This window comes from Colletes latitarsis, chromosome 10, assembly GCF_051014445.1.
Source record: "Colletes latitarsis isolate SP2378_abdomen chromosome 10, iyColLati1, whole genome shotgun sequence".
NCBI lineage: Eukaryota > Metazoa > Arthropoda > Insecta > Hymenoptera > Colletidae > Colletes > Colletes latitarsis.
In genome coordinates this window covers 21236788-21254034 of record NC_135143.1, presented here as the reverse complement: position 1 = coordinate 21254034, position 17247 = coordinate 21236788, and the positions used below count along the sequence as shown (strand labels likewise).

The window sequence follows — 17247 nt, the reverse complement described above, 5'->3', positions numbered from 1 at the left end:
AGGGACTACGATCTTGTACTGTTCGTCCGCAACAAGATGGCTACCGAGCTTTTGAAATATGTTTCAAACTGTTATACAGAGGTTCTCACTAAAACTCTTTAAGAATAGGAATAATATAATAGTATGTTCTATGTTCTATAAAAGTTATGAAATGGTTTTGTACTTCTTAAGAATAAAAGAAACTAGCATCGATGTCTAAATAGAGATCTTGTAATCGAGAAATATATTCTTCGTTGATATTCTGTTCAAGTTTTACGACATTAGTTTTTATTTACGGGTCTAAGCGCTTGGTAGCCTCTTTTTTCGTGGATGGACAGTACGTGTATTGGAAAACAGTACTGACCCTCTCTTCCTGCAATCAAATATGGATCGACATATTTCACGAAGAGAGGTCTGCTTCTTATTTCACACGATAATGTATAAACGGCGTTAATTGACTGATACGATTAAATAACTGTTTCGTTGTTCTGTAATATCATCGGTAGCGCGCGAAGAAAAACCTTTTATTAGACCTTTAAAACAATTACAAACGTAATTTCAATCTTGATGCTTCCATTTTCTTCTTCAAGTCCTCATCAGGAAGTTATGAAGTGGTTGTGCAACCATCAATGGTATTACCAAGACAAAAATTGCGTTACTTACTATTTACATTAATAACTATTTTATTATAAAATTTTGTACGCAATTGATTGGAAAAATATTTACTATATTTTTTGAACGAAAAATAAAAATAAATTATTTTTATAATTTAACCAGAGAATACGGGCAAACATTGTCTATTCATTGTCTAAAAATTATTGCTTATGAGTGAATACTGTTATCAATTGCAAATAGTGGGTAATATATTTGTTTAGTAATGGCAATGAATAATTGCATAACTACTTCGTAATTTTTTCATGAGAGTCTGACAAGGAATGTCGAAATGACGAGGAAGATCAATAATTCGCAAGTTATGGTTAATTGTTCGCGAAAAGTGACGATTAAAGTAATAATAAATAAAAGTCAAATTAAACAAAGTTTTTATACTGTATAAATTTTTAAGCAACGATTTTGAATTTGTTACAAGTATACAGTTACTTTGCATTAGATATACGTGAAATAAAATGTGTTACCGTCTGCTCATCTATCCATATCATGTGAAACAAGGAGCAATATCGTATCCGTCTATTAATATCGTCTGAAATAACTATCGTGTGTTGAAATATGCATAATCTAAATTTCACGTGTATAGTTTGGCCCAGCGAGAGTGAGGTCTCAGGAACGCTGCGCTTGGTGGGTACGGAAACTTCAACCAAAACATTAAAATATAAACGTTACACTTGTACAATAAACTATGTAAATATCAAAGAGCATGGAGTTATAATTATAACGTCCTTTTCTCACTTTTAGCATAAACACAGCCGAGTGATCTTAGCAGTTATAAATACTACGAAAACTTCATAACAGTAACGAAAGAATATTGTGAAATCACTTCGTTAAGCATCAACCGAATAAAAATTGCAAATACACCGCGAGATAAAACCGTCGGGCGAAACAAAATATTTGTTACTGATGTACCGGTGTTTATGTCGAGTAAAAGATTAACTATTCAATAACCGGTATATGTGATTAAAACGTAAACAACATCCGGTGTAATAATGGATCGGTCGTATGAACTTTTAAAACAGTATCACAGGTGGCGACAGAGGCGATAGGCAGCAAAAGGGTTGATATCACTTACAAGCGATGAGTGGGGAGCTACCGTAAGACTAAGACTCTCGCGGAAATTGTCGGATGGTAGTGGGGCAGGTATACATAATGAACCAGCGACTTCACGATTCAGAATCGCGAACAAACGGAAAGTAGAGGGGACAAATAACTGTCTTAAATCAAACGTAAGATGTAAACTCGATCCACGTGACGTAGGTATAGAGTAGCAGTGGGGGTAGATGAGTCCAGCGATGTAAGTTCATATGATATCGTGTATTTCCTCGTGAGGGAATTCGCGTGGCACAACGTTCAAGCACGGAATGGGAAGTGGTTGTGGGTGGGGGGTGGGGGAGTCACGGGACTCCGCGGCGGTTTACGCATGCGCGTCTGGAACCTCACTTTCCCTCGGCCGAACAATACACGTGTAATCCGTGCACACGTGAAATAGTTGGCTCTAGCACAGAATAACTGAACGACTAAAGTCTACGTGTACACGGAGCAACGTTTATCGTCGGTCGACCATTATCGTACATGCTCGGACGTTACTCGATAATGCACGGTACTCTTTTTAAGCTCTTTTTTTTGTTGCCACGAACGCGACAATTCGTACGAGCGCGCGACGATCGAAGAAAAGCAGAGGTCCGCGCGTAGTTGTTTTTGGCACTTGATCAATAGGGGACTTTCCAAGTCGCGTATAATTGCTCGTGAACGTTTTCCCCCTCGCTCGTAAACGCTTCAACGCGTCCCGTTTCGACGAGTTCGCGCCAAAAATCGAAATTCACCAGTTGAAATTATTTTTTTTTTTTTTCTGCATTTCGTGTGCAACGGTATAATACACTGTCTCTACACAACATACAAACGTTAGTCTAACTGTATTTTTTTACCTTTTTTTTTTCTTGTTTGTGCTAGTCGATACTTGCGTGTACACATATGCGATGCGTGTACGTGCAGACCTGTCCGAATTTTTGTGCGTCGCGCTGCGTACGCCCTGTCTCTGTATGTGTACGTGTCCGTGTGTGTGTATGTTTTGTGTGACGTGTGAACATGTCTACGTTGTCGTGTGTTCGTGTGAATTAACGACGTGACATTTTTAAAACGAGTCTCGCGCGCACGCGACCACGCTCGCGCGGAAATCGTTTGTAATTCGTTAGCTCGCAATAATCGTTGAATGTAAAAATATTCGTCGACTGCGGTGGTCGCGCTACCATCTTTGTTCCTTACTTTTTTTTTTTTTCATTTTTTTGTTCGCGACGTCGCGGTACACTCTTGAGGCGCGATACGCATCATCTACGCGCGTAAACCTAAAGCTACGGGGGGTTTTTTGGTTTGGTTGTGTCCGACGCTCGTGATCTAGCACTGTCTCGTTCTCGTTACAAGTAACCCTTTCACGCGGCGCCGTAGTATTCTCTCTCTCTCTCTCTCTCTCTCTCTCTCTCTCTCTCTCTCTCTCTTTCTCTCTCTCTCTCGTTCGACATTGCACACGCAAACGCACACGCACATTCACACTCACCGAGCGCAAATACATATATGTATATGTATATATATATTTCGCGAAAATCTGCAATTGCTGCAAAAAATCTGAATTGTCGATCATACAGGGGGATGATGATCGTTCTCTACGTATTTTTTTTTTTTTTTTATCGTCAACAACAGCAAACTATTTGGATGTGTAACTCTTAAGATTAATTCAAGGTATAACACCGATCACAATTTTCGTCGCTTCCAAAAAATCTCCGACTTTGTCGATACAAAAGTTCCGTCAAAAATATCACTGCTTTATCGTTTTCTACTAGTAAGAATTCAACATTACGTCCCGGTGTCCCGTTCCGATCGCTCGTCGAAATTAAAACGGGCGACGCGACGCAAAGAGGATCGAAGGAACGGACGAAACAAAAAAGCGAGGGTAAAAACAGAAGAGTTGGGGCGAACTGGGTGGTTGGACGGGAGTTTTGGGGTTGAGGGTAGGAGGAGGAGGGAGGGGGGGAACAAGGACAAACGGTGCGAGCACACGTGTCCAATCTTTGGGCATATGTGACAGACGAGAGGAGGTGGGTTGGGGGGGTTGGGGGGGGGCGGTGGGAGACAGAGGGGGCGAGGAGTAAGTGAAACGGTGTACGTCGATCGATATCGAGGATTCGGGGGCGATACAAGAACGGAAAATGGTACCGAATTGTCGAGTCCCGGTTTTTTCGTTTTACAGCTCTTTCTCTACGTTTTCGACCGCATCGACCGCCGACGACCTGCTTAGTCCGTAGCGCCGATGAGAAAAAGACAAACGTTCGGTCGAACTGGTGGCTCGAACAATCGGTGTTTCGCGACGTTTCCGTTCGATTTTAGGGGTTCGGTTTTGACGGATGGTTGGATGGCGCTGGAATCGAAAGACACCGGATACACGAGACATAGGAAACGCTTGATCGCGTCAACGGGTTATATTCGAAGCAACGGTATTACGTACTCGGTACGTACTTACGCGTGCAAAACAGTCATAAAAATAACGTTCGATGTAAATGTCAATAATAGTCGCGAAAGTAACATCGATCGGTCACGTTTTCGAGCGTCTTGGCCGCTCGATTGTATGTATACGCCCGCGGCACGCAATCTCGCGTGGAAAACGAGCTCTCTTGTTGTCGTTCGTGTCAGAGGTGATTTCGAATATGTACGTTCGCCGTGAGTCGTTGTCGTGCACGAATGAAAATAAAAGGAGAAAAACGAAACGGGAAGTATCGATGGCCGTGGCGAAATATGTAAAGCGTCCGGCCGTGACGTGGTAACGAAGTGGGGGGAAATATTTCGTAAATACGCGAATCAAGTATGGATATTGTATTATCGCCTTCGCCGAGACTTCGTCGACCCGGAAACCACGCGGTGTCCGTGCGTCGTATAGTCGGAAAGCAGAGGGCGCCACGTTCGATGGCGCACGCTCGATCTTTCCGTTTTGCGCGAACGGTTAATCTAAAAAAAAAAAAATAAAAAAACGTAAAAAGAACAGGGGAGAAACAGATACGCGTTGGTCGACGATCGCGGCTTCTGTTCACCGACTTGGCTACGTAGCCAAAATTTAGCGAAGTCGAGACTCGCGACGACGACGTTTAAGAACGGTTTTCGATCGGTTTTCGCGCCGTCGGAGGACAACGAATACCAAAGTCGAGTAGGTTCGAGAGATCGGGAGGTACTGGTCTAGGTTAAGATCGACGATTTCGCTCCCGCGAAATACAGAATTATGCCGCGCACTCGAACGTTTTACTCCGGCTTGAGCCGATGCCACTGTACGATCGTCTGCCGTGGCTTTGTGATCATGTCCTGCCAATGTTTCGTTTCGCTCGCCCCGCTGCCATTTTTCCCTGAAACAGAACGAACGTCGCGAGATTATCGCGTTCGATTAGCCACGGTTCGAATATATTCGCTTCTTTGAAAAAGTATTTAAACCGCACGGGAAAGATGGGAAACTTTTGAAATTCGAATGTAATTTAATATTTACCTAAATTCTGTGGGGGTAGAAATGAGCCATCTCACTCCCCTTCATTGGGCGAGAAATAAGTAAACTTACAAGGGGATCTTGTACGATTGACTAATATATGTAGTCTTTATACAGGGTGTTCGGCCACCCCTGGGAAAAATTTTAATAGAGGATTCTAGAGGCCACAATAAGACGAAAATCAAGAATACCAATTTGTTGATGGAGGCTTCGTTAAAAAGTAATTAACAATTAAATTCAAAAATTTCAAATCGTTCTGGAAAAATTATTTTCGGTTGCAGGGGTCAATTACAATCATTTTTGGTTATTACACATACCCCCGAAATCCTACTCATTTTCGAGAAAAAAATTCATCAACAAATTGGTATTCTTGATTTTCGTCTTATTTTGGCCTCTAAAATCCCCCATTAAAATTTTTCCCAGGGGTGGCCAAACATCCTGTATACTATAACTTGCATCTGCTATCTTTTCGAAAGCAATTTCTACAACTGTAAGGTTTATTAGCGTATCTTTATCCAAAGAAGAATATAAAACGCTCGAAATTAAGGGATACTTCGTTTGGGAATTTGTTCGAGAAGGAAACGGTTTTAAATTTAAATATTAAGTTGAAAGACTATCGAAGGCAATCCTACGACAATGGAGTCAATATGATTGGCCTAGTAACTTTATCTCGAAACCTGCTTTGGTTAATGGCTAACCGGAGTGGCATGAGCTAATGTGATACGGCTATCTGTTTCTAATTAGATGGTTTTATTACTTTGCAGTTTCTAAGGGCAGTTCTACTGTTCCCCGATACATACGAAACAGAACGGTGGCGGTTTAATCAAAACCGGTTTAGTAGATTTCGAGCCAACCTAGAACTAACAAACAAACAACCCTAACCAACAAACAAACTAACAAGCTAACTCTACAAACTATGTCTAACAAGGAGGTATTTTAGGCGTTTGTCTCCGATTGCTTCGGAACTTTGGGTGTGCGTAGCACATAGATGAATATTTGACAGAAATTTTGGTACGTGTTCATAGTTATGGGGGTGAAATTGCCCTTTGGGCTTCGCAAAAAGAGATTATTTTTCATATAAAAAATTCTTCTATGTCCTGGGATTTTATTAAAATATATAAAATCGTGGAGGCACGAGAGAATTGACTTTAAATTTTCATTCGACTCCAAGCTTTTGTGTTCGTATTCGTTATCGAAAAACCATGTCCGCGGATGATAAATCGATATACTCGTGAAAAAGAGCATTTATCGAAATATTTGAATTGCGTGTCGTTTTTGAAAATCACGAACGCTAACAATTACGCGTACGAAGTTCTCTTGTTTCCAATTTATTTCCAAAGGGTTGCTCTGCGCACCTCTGGCTCAGATTTTAAACTTCTCGCCACCTTACCCCCGATTCGTAATATTTCGCGTTTAATTGTTACGTGTAACGTGTTTAAAGTTGAAGTTAAAAGCGTAATGTATAATTATACAGAGAGAGAAAAGTGTCGGAGAACAAAATTAAATGGTATTATGTATCCTACATTTCTGTACTGCTCGTATGCGTGCTTCTGCATTAATGCATTCGCAAAGTGCAGGCTGAACTTTTAAAAATAAATGCAATTATGTAACTTGTCTTGCATACATCGATTCCTTGGGTTGTGTGTGAAAGGTATTATGGTAATACGAAAGTAAACTACACCAGATATTTCAACGTTCTTAGTACATAGTACGATATTAAGCGTGAATAAGGTCGTAGAGATAAGAAAACACTTAAAGGTACGTAGAATTAAAAAAGGTGTAATATCTCGGCAACTATTTAGTTTACGTTTATATTACCATAACGCTTTTGCACGTAGAGTGGCCCAAGGGATTGATTCGTGCATGGAAAATCATATAGTAGCAGAACGTATAATAATTCTCGGGTCCTGACGTGACACGATAACGAAACTGAATAAAATGGGTTAAAAATGTTTTCATATTTCTGATGCAAGATATCTCTGAGATACCCTGTACGTACAATATATCCACGGTCTTTTTATTTGTGTAATCAAGGTAATAAAGAAGCTATCTATCAATCAATCTCTATAGTAGGTCGTGCCGATCAAGCGAAGATTCATTTTCTTTTCAAAGTCTTCGATCGATAATTGAGTTGAACTTGACGGCACAAGCAGCGAATAAATTACTCGCGATTCCCGATTAATACATTGAAAGATATTCATCGAGGAATTGAAGAATAATTTTAAAGAAATTTTGTCATTGTTGCGGATTGAAATTGAAGAATTTTCTTTATTCAACAGAAAGACTATGTTATTGTTATTATTGACTCGATTAAAAACAAAGGAAAGACACAGGTTCAATAGTCTATTAGATATACAAATAGCTTTGTTCTCGTATGTTCCGGTGTGCAATCGACTCGCGAAGAAGTAAACATGTCCATCGCATTAAATGCAATCTGACCTATTTTCGTTTCTCTACTTTTTAGTGCAATCAAACATTAATAAAATTACGTTTAATATTATTTTATCGTATCTTGTGTAAACCGAGCTTCCAACGAGCCGTAATATTTTTAAAAGCTTCGATCTTTTGCAAAATAGTTCACTGTGAAAAATGCATGATCAGTAGAAAACCTCGTCTTCCTTCAAAAAGTTTCAATAAACTCCATGAAAATGTGCGAACATGTTTTTTACTATTATAGGAATTTTAAAGTATTATTTTTTAAATTCGATACTGTCGATTTAACTATCTTTTTTAACGATACGTAATGTTTCGTGCATGTGTTTAAAGTACATCTGTCAATTTTCACACAAATATATTAACCTATGTATACGTTAAAAAATATAAATTTGAAAAATAATTCAACGTTCCTTTACTAAAAATAATCCTGACGTCGTTGTGTATGTCAATAAAAAAAGCTTGCGTTCGAATTAACTTATGTATACGTTAAAAAATATAAATTTGAAAAATAATTCAACGTTCCTTTACTAAAAATAATTCTGACGTCGTTGTGTACGCCATAAAAAAAACTTGCGTTGAATTAAAATAAAATTAACATTTCCACGTTTTTGTTTACCTGCCAGTTGGATCCGTCCGATCAGCTCGTTCCGGCCGATGTTATCAAAGTCCATTACCATCACGTCCAACGAACACTCTCGAATCTTTTCCCAGGGCACGTTGAAGGAGAACGCTTCGTTGAAAACCGGGTTCAGAGTGCACTTGAATATCGGGGTCTTTCGTTTCTCGATTCTCTTGTCGCCGAATTGCAGCCACACCTTCACGTAAGGATCTAAACAACGAGAGAAAACAGAAAAAGGGATCCTCATTCTCCGTTCTCCGTTACCGCCACCCTTCCGCCATTTGCATTTTCCCTGCCTCACCTGACTTCCCGTTGATATCCTTCGCCTTCAGGTTTCTTGCTTTCATAAGCGTCAGAGTCAGCACGGAATTGCTCGGATGATAGCACAACGAGCATAATAGCTCTCCGCATTTGTCCTTTGCCGGAGGCTTAAGAGCTTTCCAAAAGTTAGGTTTCTCCGAGAAGTCGACCTACGAACCGTCGAATCGATTAGGGGTGGGGGAGGGGAGGGGGGGGGGGGCGACGTGCAAGCTCTGCGGTATTCAGTGTCGGGCAAAATGTAATTTAATCGATGATTAACGATTATGACTGCCTCGCGATCAAATCGATGATGCATGGTTACGAATGCTGAGTAATCAGTAAATTATTAATAAATGGCTCGTGTAATCGAAGCGCGGGCAATTATTGGACACGGTTAACCAGTTAATCGCGGAAACGATTACAGTATTCATTTTTATCGAGCCAGTAGGTTGATAATGGGACGCTAATAACGATACTTAAACGTTCCCTTCGGAAATTGTATACTTGTTAAGTTATTAGGTTTATCGATTGCGAAGCTAATTTGCTTTTAATGTAATGTTTCAGCCGACGTAAAATATACGGGGTGGGTCGCTACGTATTGCCATTCAAATTTGCGTCATTGTTTTTTTTTTATTAACGGACGTGTAGAGATTTTCTAAATGAAATTAAAATCGATCGATGCACCTTGATATTCTTTGCAAAAAAGTATTAACCTATTTATAATAAAAAGTCATTTGTTTAGGAGATATTTTAATATCAATGTTATCAGGAAATTACGACTACTTTGTTAATGTTGTAATGATTTCATTTACAGAAAACGTTTAATGTGATGACCTTTCTGAATCGATAGATTTATGATTCAGTAATGATACGATCTCTCATATTGACCATGGTAGTTAGCATATAACTGATTTTTCAAGTCGAACTATTTTCACATGTTTATATAACATAAAGCTGTTGAGTCGAATAGTAAACAAAACACTAAGTAAGAAGGCAAGTATTACCGATGCAGAAAGTGTTGTGTAATGTACATTAAATTCATAATATTGATGAAAGAGTCTCTAACAACATTAAAATTGAAATATCTCCTAAATTAATGATTTTTTAACATAAATAGATTAATACTTTTTTGTAGAGAATATCAAGTAATATCAATTGATGCAATAAAAGCATCACTAGCTTCCGTTTACGCTCTATTCCTAACTTCGTTTGTAAATTAGAATCCATCAACGATATTTTCTCGCGGTCGAAGCAATTCAATGCGATTTCGTAAATAAGAATCGAACGACGGCATATTTTCTCAAGAATTAACCTCTACGCTTTTGGTGAGAGCCTGCACAATTGCAGGCTAGAAATCTAATGTATTATCGTTGATTAATCTGCGCGACGAATACGTAATTGATTGATAGCGATTTCCGTGATTACTTGCAATTAATTAATGCCCAACTCCGACGATACCGAGCTTCAGAGCGGTCGGAGAAACGAACATGGCGGATAACGAGAATTACCTGGCAGAGAGGCAGAAACATCTCCCCGATGGAATCGTCCCTCGAGAATCGATCGTAGTCGAACACGTGTAAATGCAGCACTCTGCTCTGCAACTTTTGAATCGGGAAACCTGCGATACGAGCAGAAAGTTGTCGAAATGGATACCAACCGTGTCGAACTGAAATTCGACTTTCCTCGTTTCGCGTTCTCATACCTTCGAAGTAGAACGTCTCGTTCCACCGTGGGTTTAGCGTGCGCCTTTTTATCTTCGTCTCGAGTCGATGCTTTTTGTCCGGCAGAAGGGTCACGCGAACGTAAGGGTCGGACGTCCCGGACAAATCCTTCGCCGGCAAATCTTTACCCTGAAATAAAGTTTCGAGTCTCCGCTGAAAGGTGATGCTCGACGAATTTATCTCCGTTCGAACGTTCGAATATTTCAATTATAGCCACGGCTCGAACTCGCGTACTAATTGGCTCCAAAATGGCCGACGCGCAGCGAACCTCGGGGCGAAGAAAACTTCGTGGAACGTTATTTGTAAAACTAGCATTTATAAAAAAGCTACGGAATAAATCGATTCACTTTTACGATGATAATACTTTTATTTTATTCTCAGCATCCGCAAGTAATTATTTTGGATAAATAAGTTACTTGTCGGAACAGATACGAATTTATGTTGTGAAAAGATTTGAAGAAAATAAAACTTTATACAAAATATTTACAGAGACTCTGGTGGAGATAGAACAATGTATATATCTATAAATCCACGTAACTGGAGGACTGTGCTATCATGGAAACGCACTTTATGGACAAAAGGACGGATTTCTTTCACATCGTGAACACCGCTCAAAAGCATTCTTTGAAGCTCAGCGTAGTACCTATCGATGTGTGACGCATTAAGCTTTAAAGCTTTAACTTTCTATAACTCCGCGTGTGTCTTTCAACTCATTATCTGCATTTTCAAAGTCTGATTCGGTCCCATTTTCAATATGTATCCGTTTTTAATGCAATAGACACCGGAAAAAGTTCGTTCCAAGCAATTTTCCATGATTATTCATAAAGCACAGTGTGACGATATTAATATCGAAAATTTATCTAGTTTCTCGATTGATTTTCCATTTTCATATATTCGTTACGTTTTAGCAAAACCATAAAAATGCGTTCCTTTTTTGTTTCGCAAAAGGGGGTTTAAACTTGGTGAGACAGCGCGAAATTGATTTAAATGGTTTGAAACAAAGCAACGAAACGCTAGAACACGTTTTAGAGTAATTTTCGAGGCGTCCATTCGTCACCAGGGATAAAGAATTACGCGAATAAAACTTTCGACGGATAAGAGATGGCGGATGGAAAGTTTCACCACATCCTACAGTTCGAATCTCTCTGCGACTACTCACCTATTTTTGTCTACGACAAAGTTTCTGGAAATAAGCATTTCAGAAACAACGATAACGTTAAAACGGCCTTTACCTAATTTTTCGCAAAAAGAAACTCGAAACTTTTACATTACTGTAACTCACAAGCTTCGCAGAACGTTGGAAAAAATTGGATTGTTTTATGGAATGAAAATTATATTGCAAGAAAGTTGTGATTGTTTGAAGTTGGCAGTATAAATCCGCGGGAATTTTTTCCGGTTATTTAATAATAACTTCTCGGACTAGGATAGCCACAGTTGAAAAATTCTGTTTAATGAAATTGTCGTAGAATAATATTGTCGGGAACGTTCGCGTGTTCGTTTCGTGTTCCCTCTTAAGGCAATAAAAAGATGATTAATTAGCAGTCCGTCGTTGAATGTGGATCAATTCTGACCCATATTCCGTCTTCGTTATCAAACGTTTTATACATTGTTTATGTTATCTTCCCGGTCACTTGATGTTTTCATTGACTCTATTTGTCGCACAGTAGGCGATAAGAAAATGGTCTCTCTAGGCTACGAGGACTACAATGAGCCGCGATGCAATCATTTTTAATTAGAACATCGAGCACGGAATTTCGAGAAGGAACAAAGCTACTCCATCTTTTATGTGTGCACAAGCAACGACCGTAAATATAGCATAAAATACGACGAATTGCAGAATATATTCGTAAACTAATTTTGTCAAACTAATTAAAATGTGAAATAACATTTTTATTAAGAGGTTAGCGTGGGTCAGAATAGACCCGGTCCCGCCATTCGTTCGTTAACATAGTATTAATCGAAAAACTATGATGCAATATCATCGAGTATTTGGTAGAAAATAAATTGTGAATTAAAAACGGTAAAAAAATAGCATTTGAAAGGAAACAAGACCGATTTAAGCTATGAATATTTGATGTATTTCTTTACCAGTATATATTATAAAAGAATTTTTTACTTCGTAGAATCTCTGAATGGATTTATCGGAGCGTACATTGAGAACCGTTGTTCTAGAGCAATCAGACGCGATACGACGCGACAAAAATTAAAAGCCAAAGTCCCAGCGCGGAATCACGACAGAAAGAAGGTTTCCGCATCGAACCACTAACCTGTATAATACGAAGGATGAGCGTGGTATTCTGAAAGTCGTACTCCAGGCTGAAATGAATTTGGCCAACGTTTTCGCTAGGTTCCGAGTTGTCGATGTACATGTCGACCAAGGACATGGATCTGCTTTGTAGGAAAGCTTTCTGAAACGAGATACATCGAAACGGAATCGATCGTTGGGTTCTTTCTTTTCCGATCTTTCCGAACCACGCTCGAGTCTAACAATACAAGTGGAAACACATTACTATCGCGTTACGTGTACGCGGAACACAAGCTCGGGTTTCCAGTTATTTTTAAATTGCTCCAAGCCACAGTCTTGTCATCTGTGTTTTACGTGACATAACGTTAACATGTAGATCAACTCACGATATGCAGATGCTCGTTAACATTGAGGTTCGTACAGTGTTCTATTTAATAGACGATATGTAGACCTCGATAGCGGACACAAAGCAGAGAGGGGAAGATTGCCACAGGAGGCTGAAATTCCTCCCCCTTCGATACAAAAAAAGAAAATCTATAAAATGAGACTAATGAGAATGGCTGCAAGAATGAAACTGTAATTATTACTTCGCGTTTTTTATTAGCTTCCGTCCATTTCGATATACGTTATTTTCTATTGTCACGATCTTGTGAACCATGAAAATTGGTATTTAACGAGCCAATAAAATGAAAGTTTATTTCTTATACACATTTTTCTATGTGAACAATATTTGTTTCTTTCTAAGTTCGTTTAAATAGACACGTGTTTCCACTTTTGATAACGAGTCGACGAAACGCTTCGATATTATACATTCTCGATTCGAGATTTGATTTTCAGCCAAATCTGCCCATAAATAATAACGATTTGGCCAGAAATTACATAGGCAAATTCATACGCGCGCAACGACGAAGAATTTATATATTTCGATGTACGCCGGAAAAAGCAAACAACTATAAGATCATACACGAATTACGCTCGAAATCTAATCCCTTCTCGAAACGAGAACATACATATCTTCTTAATAGCCAAAATGCAATCTGCATGCTTTAAAACCTGTTTAAATACTTTGCTGACAGATGGAAAAACAAAAACGGTAATTGTTAATTGGAGAAAAGACTTTCGACGAACGAGAGCACAGAGAAAAAGCTGGTCGAAAATATTGTTCCAAGGAGCGTCCGGATTTGGCACGGAATCACCGTTTTACGAGCCACTGGAAAAACGATTGGAGTCCCCGCGTGTTCGTCCGCAAACGCCATCTGTTTTTTCCAAAAGAACATGTTTTCCGACTGAACGTACCGACGGGTGATCCCCTTTGACATTCTGCAGCTGTTTGTTTTGCGCGCCAGCGGTTGGCGTGCGGGGCTCCCCCGTTCCAGCGGCGACGCCGGCGACGCCGCTACCGGAAATGGCGTTCGCGCCTGACCCGATGCCGCTGGTTCCAGCGTTTGCATTCCCGATGCCGGATCCGGATCCAGACCCCGACCCAGACCCCGACCCCGACCCGGAACCACTACCACCTAGAGCTGCGCTTGACGTCGATCCGCTCGCTCCTGCGCTTCCTGCGCTCGATCCGACCACGCCACTTCCTCCGACGCCGGTTCCACCGGTCGTCCCCGCTGCCTTGTTCGCCGGACTACCGGTCGTTCTGAAACAAAACCGACACCGACCACTCCTTTACATCTTCTTCTTACCCCGGCGTTTCCCCGTCCCCTTCCTTGCTTTCATCGAGGTCGCCGTTGTCGACATTTCGCTATCGATTTCCTTCTATTTCCATTAATTAACCCTCTATAACCCTGTGGTGGCTCTCGAGTTGCATATTCCCTGTCTACCTGCACAATACTGCCTCGCTTCTTGAGCCAATTTGCGTTACGGATACTTGCAATCACCTGCACCGCCGTCTACGTTTTCTTCGGCAGCTGCATTATTAATTACCCTATCGAGTGGCTATTATTTTTCGAGTTCGATCAGATCCGAGGATGAAACCTCTCTACACGAAGTCTGACGATCTCTGTTCGATTGCAAGAAGAGAGGCAGTTCGTTTTTATGAACCGCTTGCCAAGATTGAGTAACTGGGGGAAAAGATTCACGTAGTAATGGACATTTTAGGTATTATTAAGACCGTTGACTATTCTGGTGGTTACCGGTGTGACCATCCTTTTAAACTCTCATCATATTGTGGTGCTCCTGAAGGCAGAACAAGGAAAAGAGACATTGGGTAGTCAATCAAGGAGTGTATATACAAGGAGAGTGTGTATAGGAATGGAGGGGTCAGTTAAACGCTTGCGAGAGAGCGATCCCTCTGGTGGCGAGTACCGGAGGTGACGCCAAAATGTTATTAAAACGCTTGCACCGAAGAAATAGGAGCATTTCAATTTGCCATGTTATAAAATAAATTTAATATTTACAGAATACGTAAAATATCACTACTATATAAATTCGTCTAGAAACCCTATAGTGACTCAAACCTGGCATGTTATCCCAGAGTACAATTACGATTATCGCAGCATATAAAAGGATTGTTTCTATCAAACGTCATCTTTCGATTTGAATTTCAATTATATGGCTTAAAGACCAGCCAAAAATAATTTTGGTTATAGAGGGTAAATGTCGCGACGTGTCGTTAAAAACGAAATCAACGACAACGACGACCGGAGGGGGAACTATTGACTACGACGAACAACGTCTCAGGGGTAGTATCTAAAGCACGCAGGCTACGAAGCATCGCGCATATTGCGTTCGTCTCTTTTTCTACCCAGCTCTAAAACATTCAGACTAAACAGGCGCGACGGTACGTTTCGAAGGATATTCTGCGAATATCAAAGTCCGGAGATCGGGTACAGTGTTGCCCCCCAGGCTGTTCCGTGGCCTGTGACAACCCGAAGGGCAGGTAAATGCTCCAGGAATTAAGCGGTGTAGTTCATCCCCGGCACTGTATACAGTATATTGTCTCTCGGGTTGCTACAGATCTCTGGACTTGGCTGCGACAGCCTGAGAGAGGTGAAATTTAACCGTTGTTATCTCTCAGATTTCATTTGTGTACAGTATATTGCTTGTCGTATCGTTACCAGGTTCAGGACCGAGGTGTGACAACCTGAGGTACGGGTATTCAAAATTTGATCCTCGTTGTCTTTCTGAACGAACTCGACATTTTATGCAGTATATTGTCTCTTTGGCTTTGGACCAATCTGCGACAACCCGAGAGACAGGTAGATGAAACTTGATCTCTGTTTTTCAAGGCTATGATAAGGCAGGGCCAGAAGGCAATCGTCATTAAAAGCAAACAAATAATTATATGTCTCGTAATCGATTCTTATTTTATCCTTATCCATCCTCGTAAAAATAAACTGCTTGATTCGACTACGAGACATAATTTCTTCTAACGCATGCATTATCCAACATTACAAAAAAAAAGTTAAACTGCTCTAACGCTTTATCTATTATTTGCGGAATACAAATTATGATTACGTGAAACTATTTTACGTATCTTGATGATCAATACTGAAACGATCAATTTACTTTTCATAACTCAAAACTTACGAAAGAATAGATAAAACGATATTTTCTACATCGGTTTTCTCTACAAAGATTGGGAATCAAAATTTCTTTATCAGAACGATGCAGAACACGCAATATATATCTATGTCTACTGCAAAGGGAATTGACGAAGGTCACCAAAGTACCTAGGCACAGCCCTGCCGTTATGCGCTCGATTTTGTATCGTTGCGACAATCTGAGAGACAGTAAGATGAAATTTGAACGCTGTTACTTTTCCAGCGACTTCATGCACGTTATATTGTCTCTCGGACTGATACAGTCCTCGGTACGTAAGCTGTGACAACTTAAGAGACGAATAGATGAAATTTGGTCGCTGTTATCTCTCCGGCTCGTTTACCATCGTATACATTATATTGCCTCTCGGGTTGTTACAGGGCTTGGGACACGAGTTGTAATAACCTGAGAGACAAATAGGTAGAATCATCTCTTGGAACACGCTCGCATTTTTCATTCGATAGTTATCTTTCTAGCTGACGCGCATATGCACGCATTATATTGCTCCTCGGGTTGTTACAAGGCACGGGACACGACTTGCGCCAACCTGAGAGATTTATAGGTCCAATTTTATCGCAGTTATCTCTTAGGTATCGCGCTCGTCTTTGTATACAGTACTTTGCTTCTTGAGTTGTTACGGGGCTCGGGAAGAAACTGTGACAACTTGAGAGACAGATAGGTGAAATTTGCTTGCTGTTATACCTCCCCGACGCGCTCGTATTCGTATATTGCCTCTCGGGTTGTTATACGACTCGGGACTGAGCAGTGACAACTTGAGAGACGCATAGGCGAAATTTAGATCGCTGTTCTCCAGCCGCGACTTTGTATACGCTGAGGACGAGAGTGAGAAAGAATGAGAGTGTGATGTGGTTACCGGTGATGGGTACGACTGTGACAACCTGAGAGACAGTATTTTACAACGGGGACGCGAAGTGTGAAACAATGAACGTGATCGGGAAACAGGATTCGTGCGAGTGTTTTCTCAGGATACGATGGGGGATTAACTACGCGACAACTCGAAGGCCACATTACTGTACAAATTCGTGGCCACACACGAGTTGCGTACATTGTTCGTCGGTCGAACGGATAAAACGTTGCGATCGTACAAACGCAACAGTGTGCCCAAGGGATCAAGGGTCTAAAAGACAGATTAATCGAATAGAACTACTTACGCAAGTAAAGCAGCGCCCATCCGAGAACGGAATATTTCCAT

The 17247-nt window shown here is 40.5% G+C and overlaps 1 protein-coding gene across 19 annotated transcripts in view; it reads right to left on the bottom strand.

Annotated features, from left to right (window-relative positions):
* Positions 1–2474: 2474 nt before the first annotated feature.
* The window catches only part of Syt7 (Synaptotagmin 7), a 64611-nt gene continuing 49838 nt past the window's right edge, over positions 2475–17247 (bottom strand). For 16 of the 19 annotated variants that reach the window (XM_076775945.1, XM_076775947.1, XM_076775951.1 and 13 more), the window contains 7 exons: positions 13782–14130; positions 12508–12648; positions 10222–10369; positions 10028–10137; positions 8521–8689; positions 8217–8429; positions 2475–5030 (listed from right to left, as the gene is read on the bottom strand). In XM_076775945.1, the coding sequence (XP_076632060.1) occupies positions 4930–5030; positions 8217–8429; positions 8521–8689; positions 10028–10137; positions 10222–10369; positions 12508–12648; positions 13782–14130 (1231 nt within the window). In that variant the 3' untranslated portion in view covers positions 2475–4929. Of the gene's footprint in view, positions 5031–8216; positions 8430–8520; positions 8690–10027; positions 10138–10221; positions 10370–12507; positions 12649–13781; positions 14131–17206; positions 17242–17247 lie in introns of those variants that run through there. The other 3 variants (XM_076775946.1, XM_076775962.1, XM_076775964.1) reach the window with 2 other exon arrangements.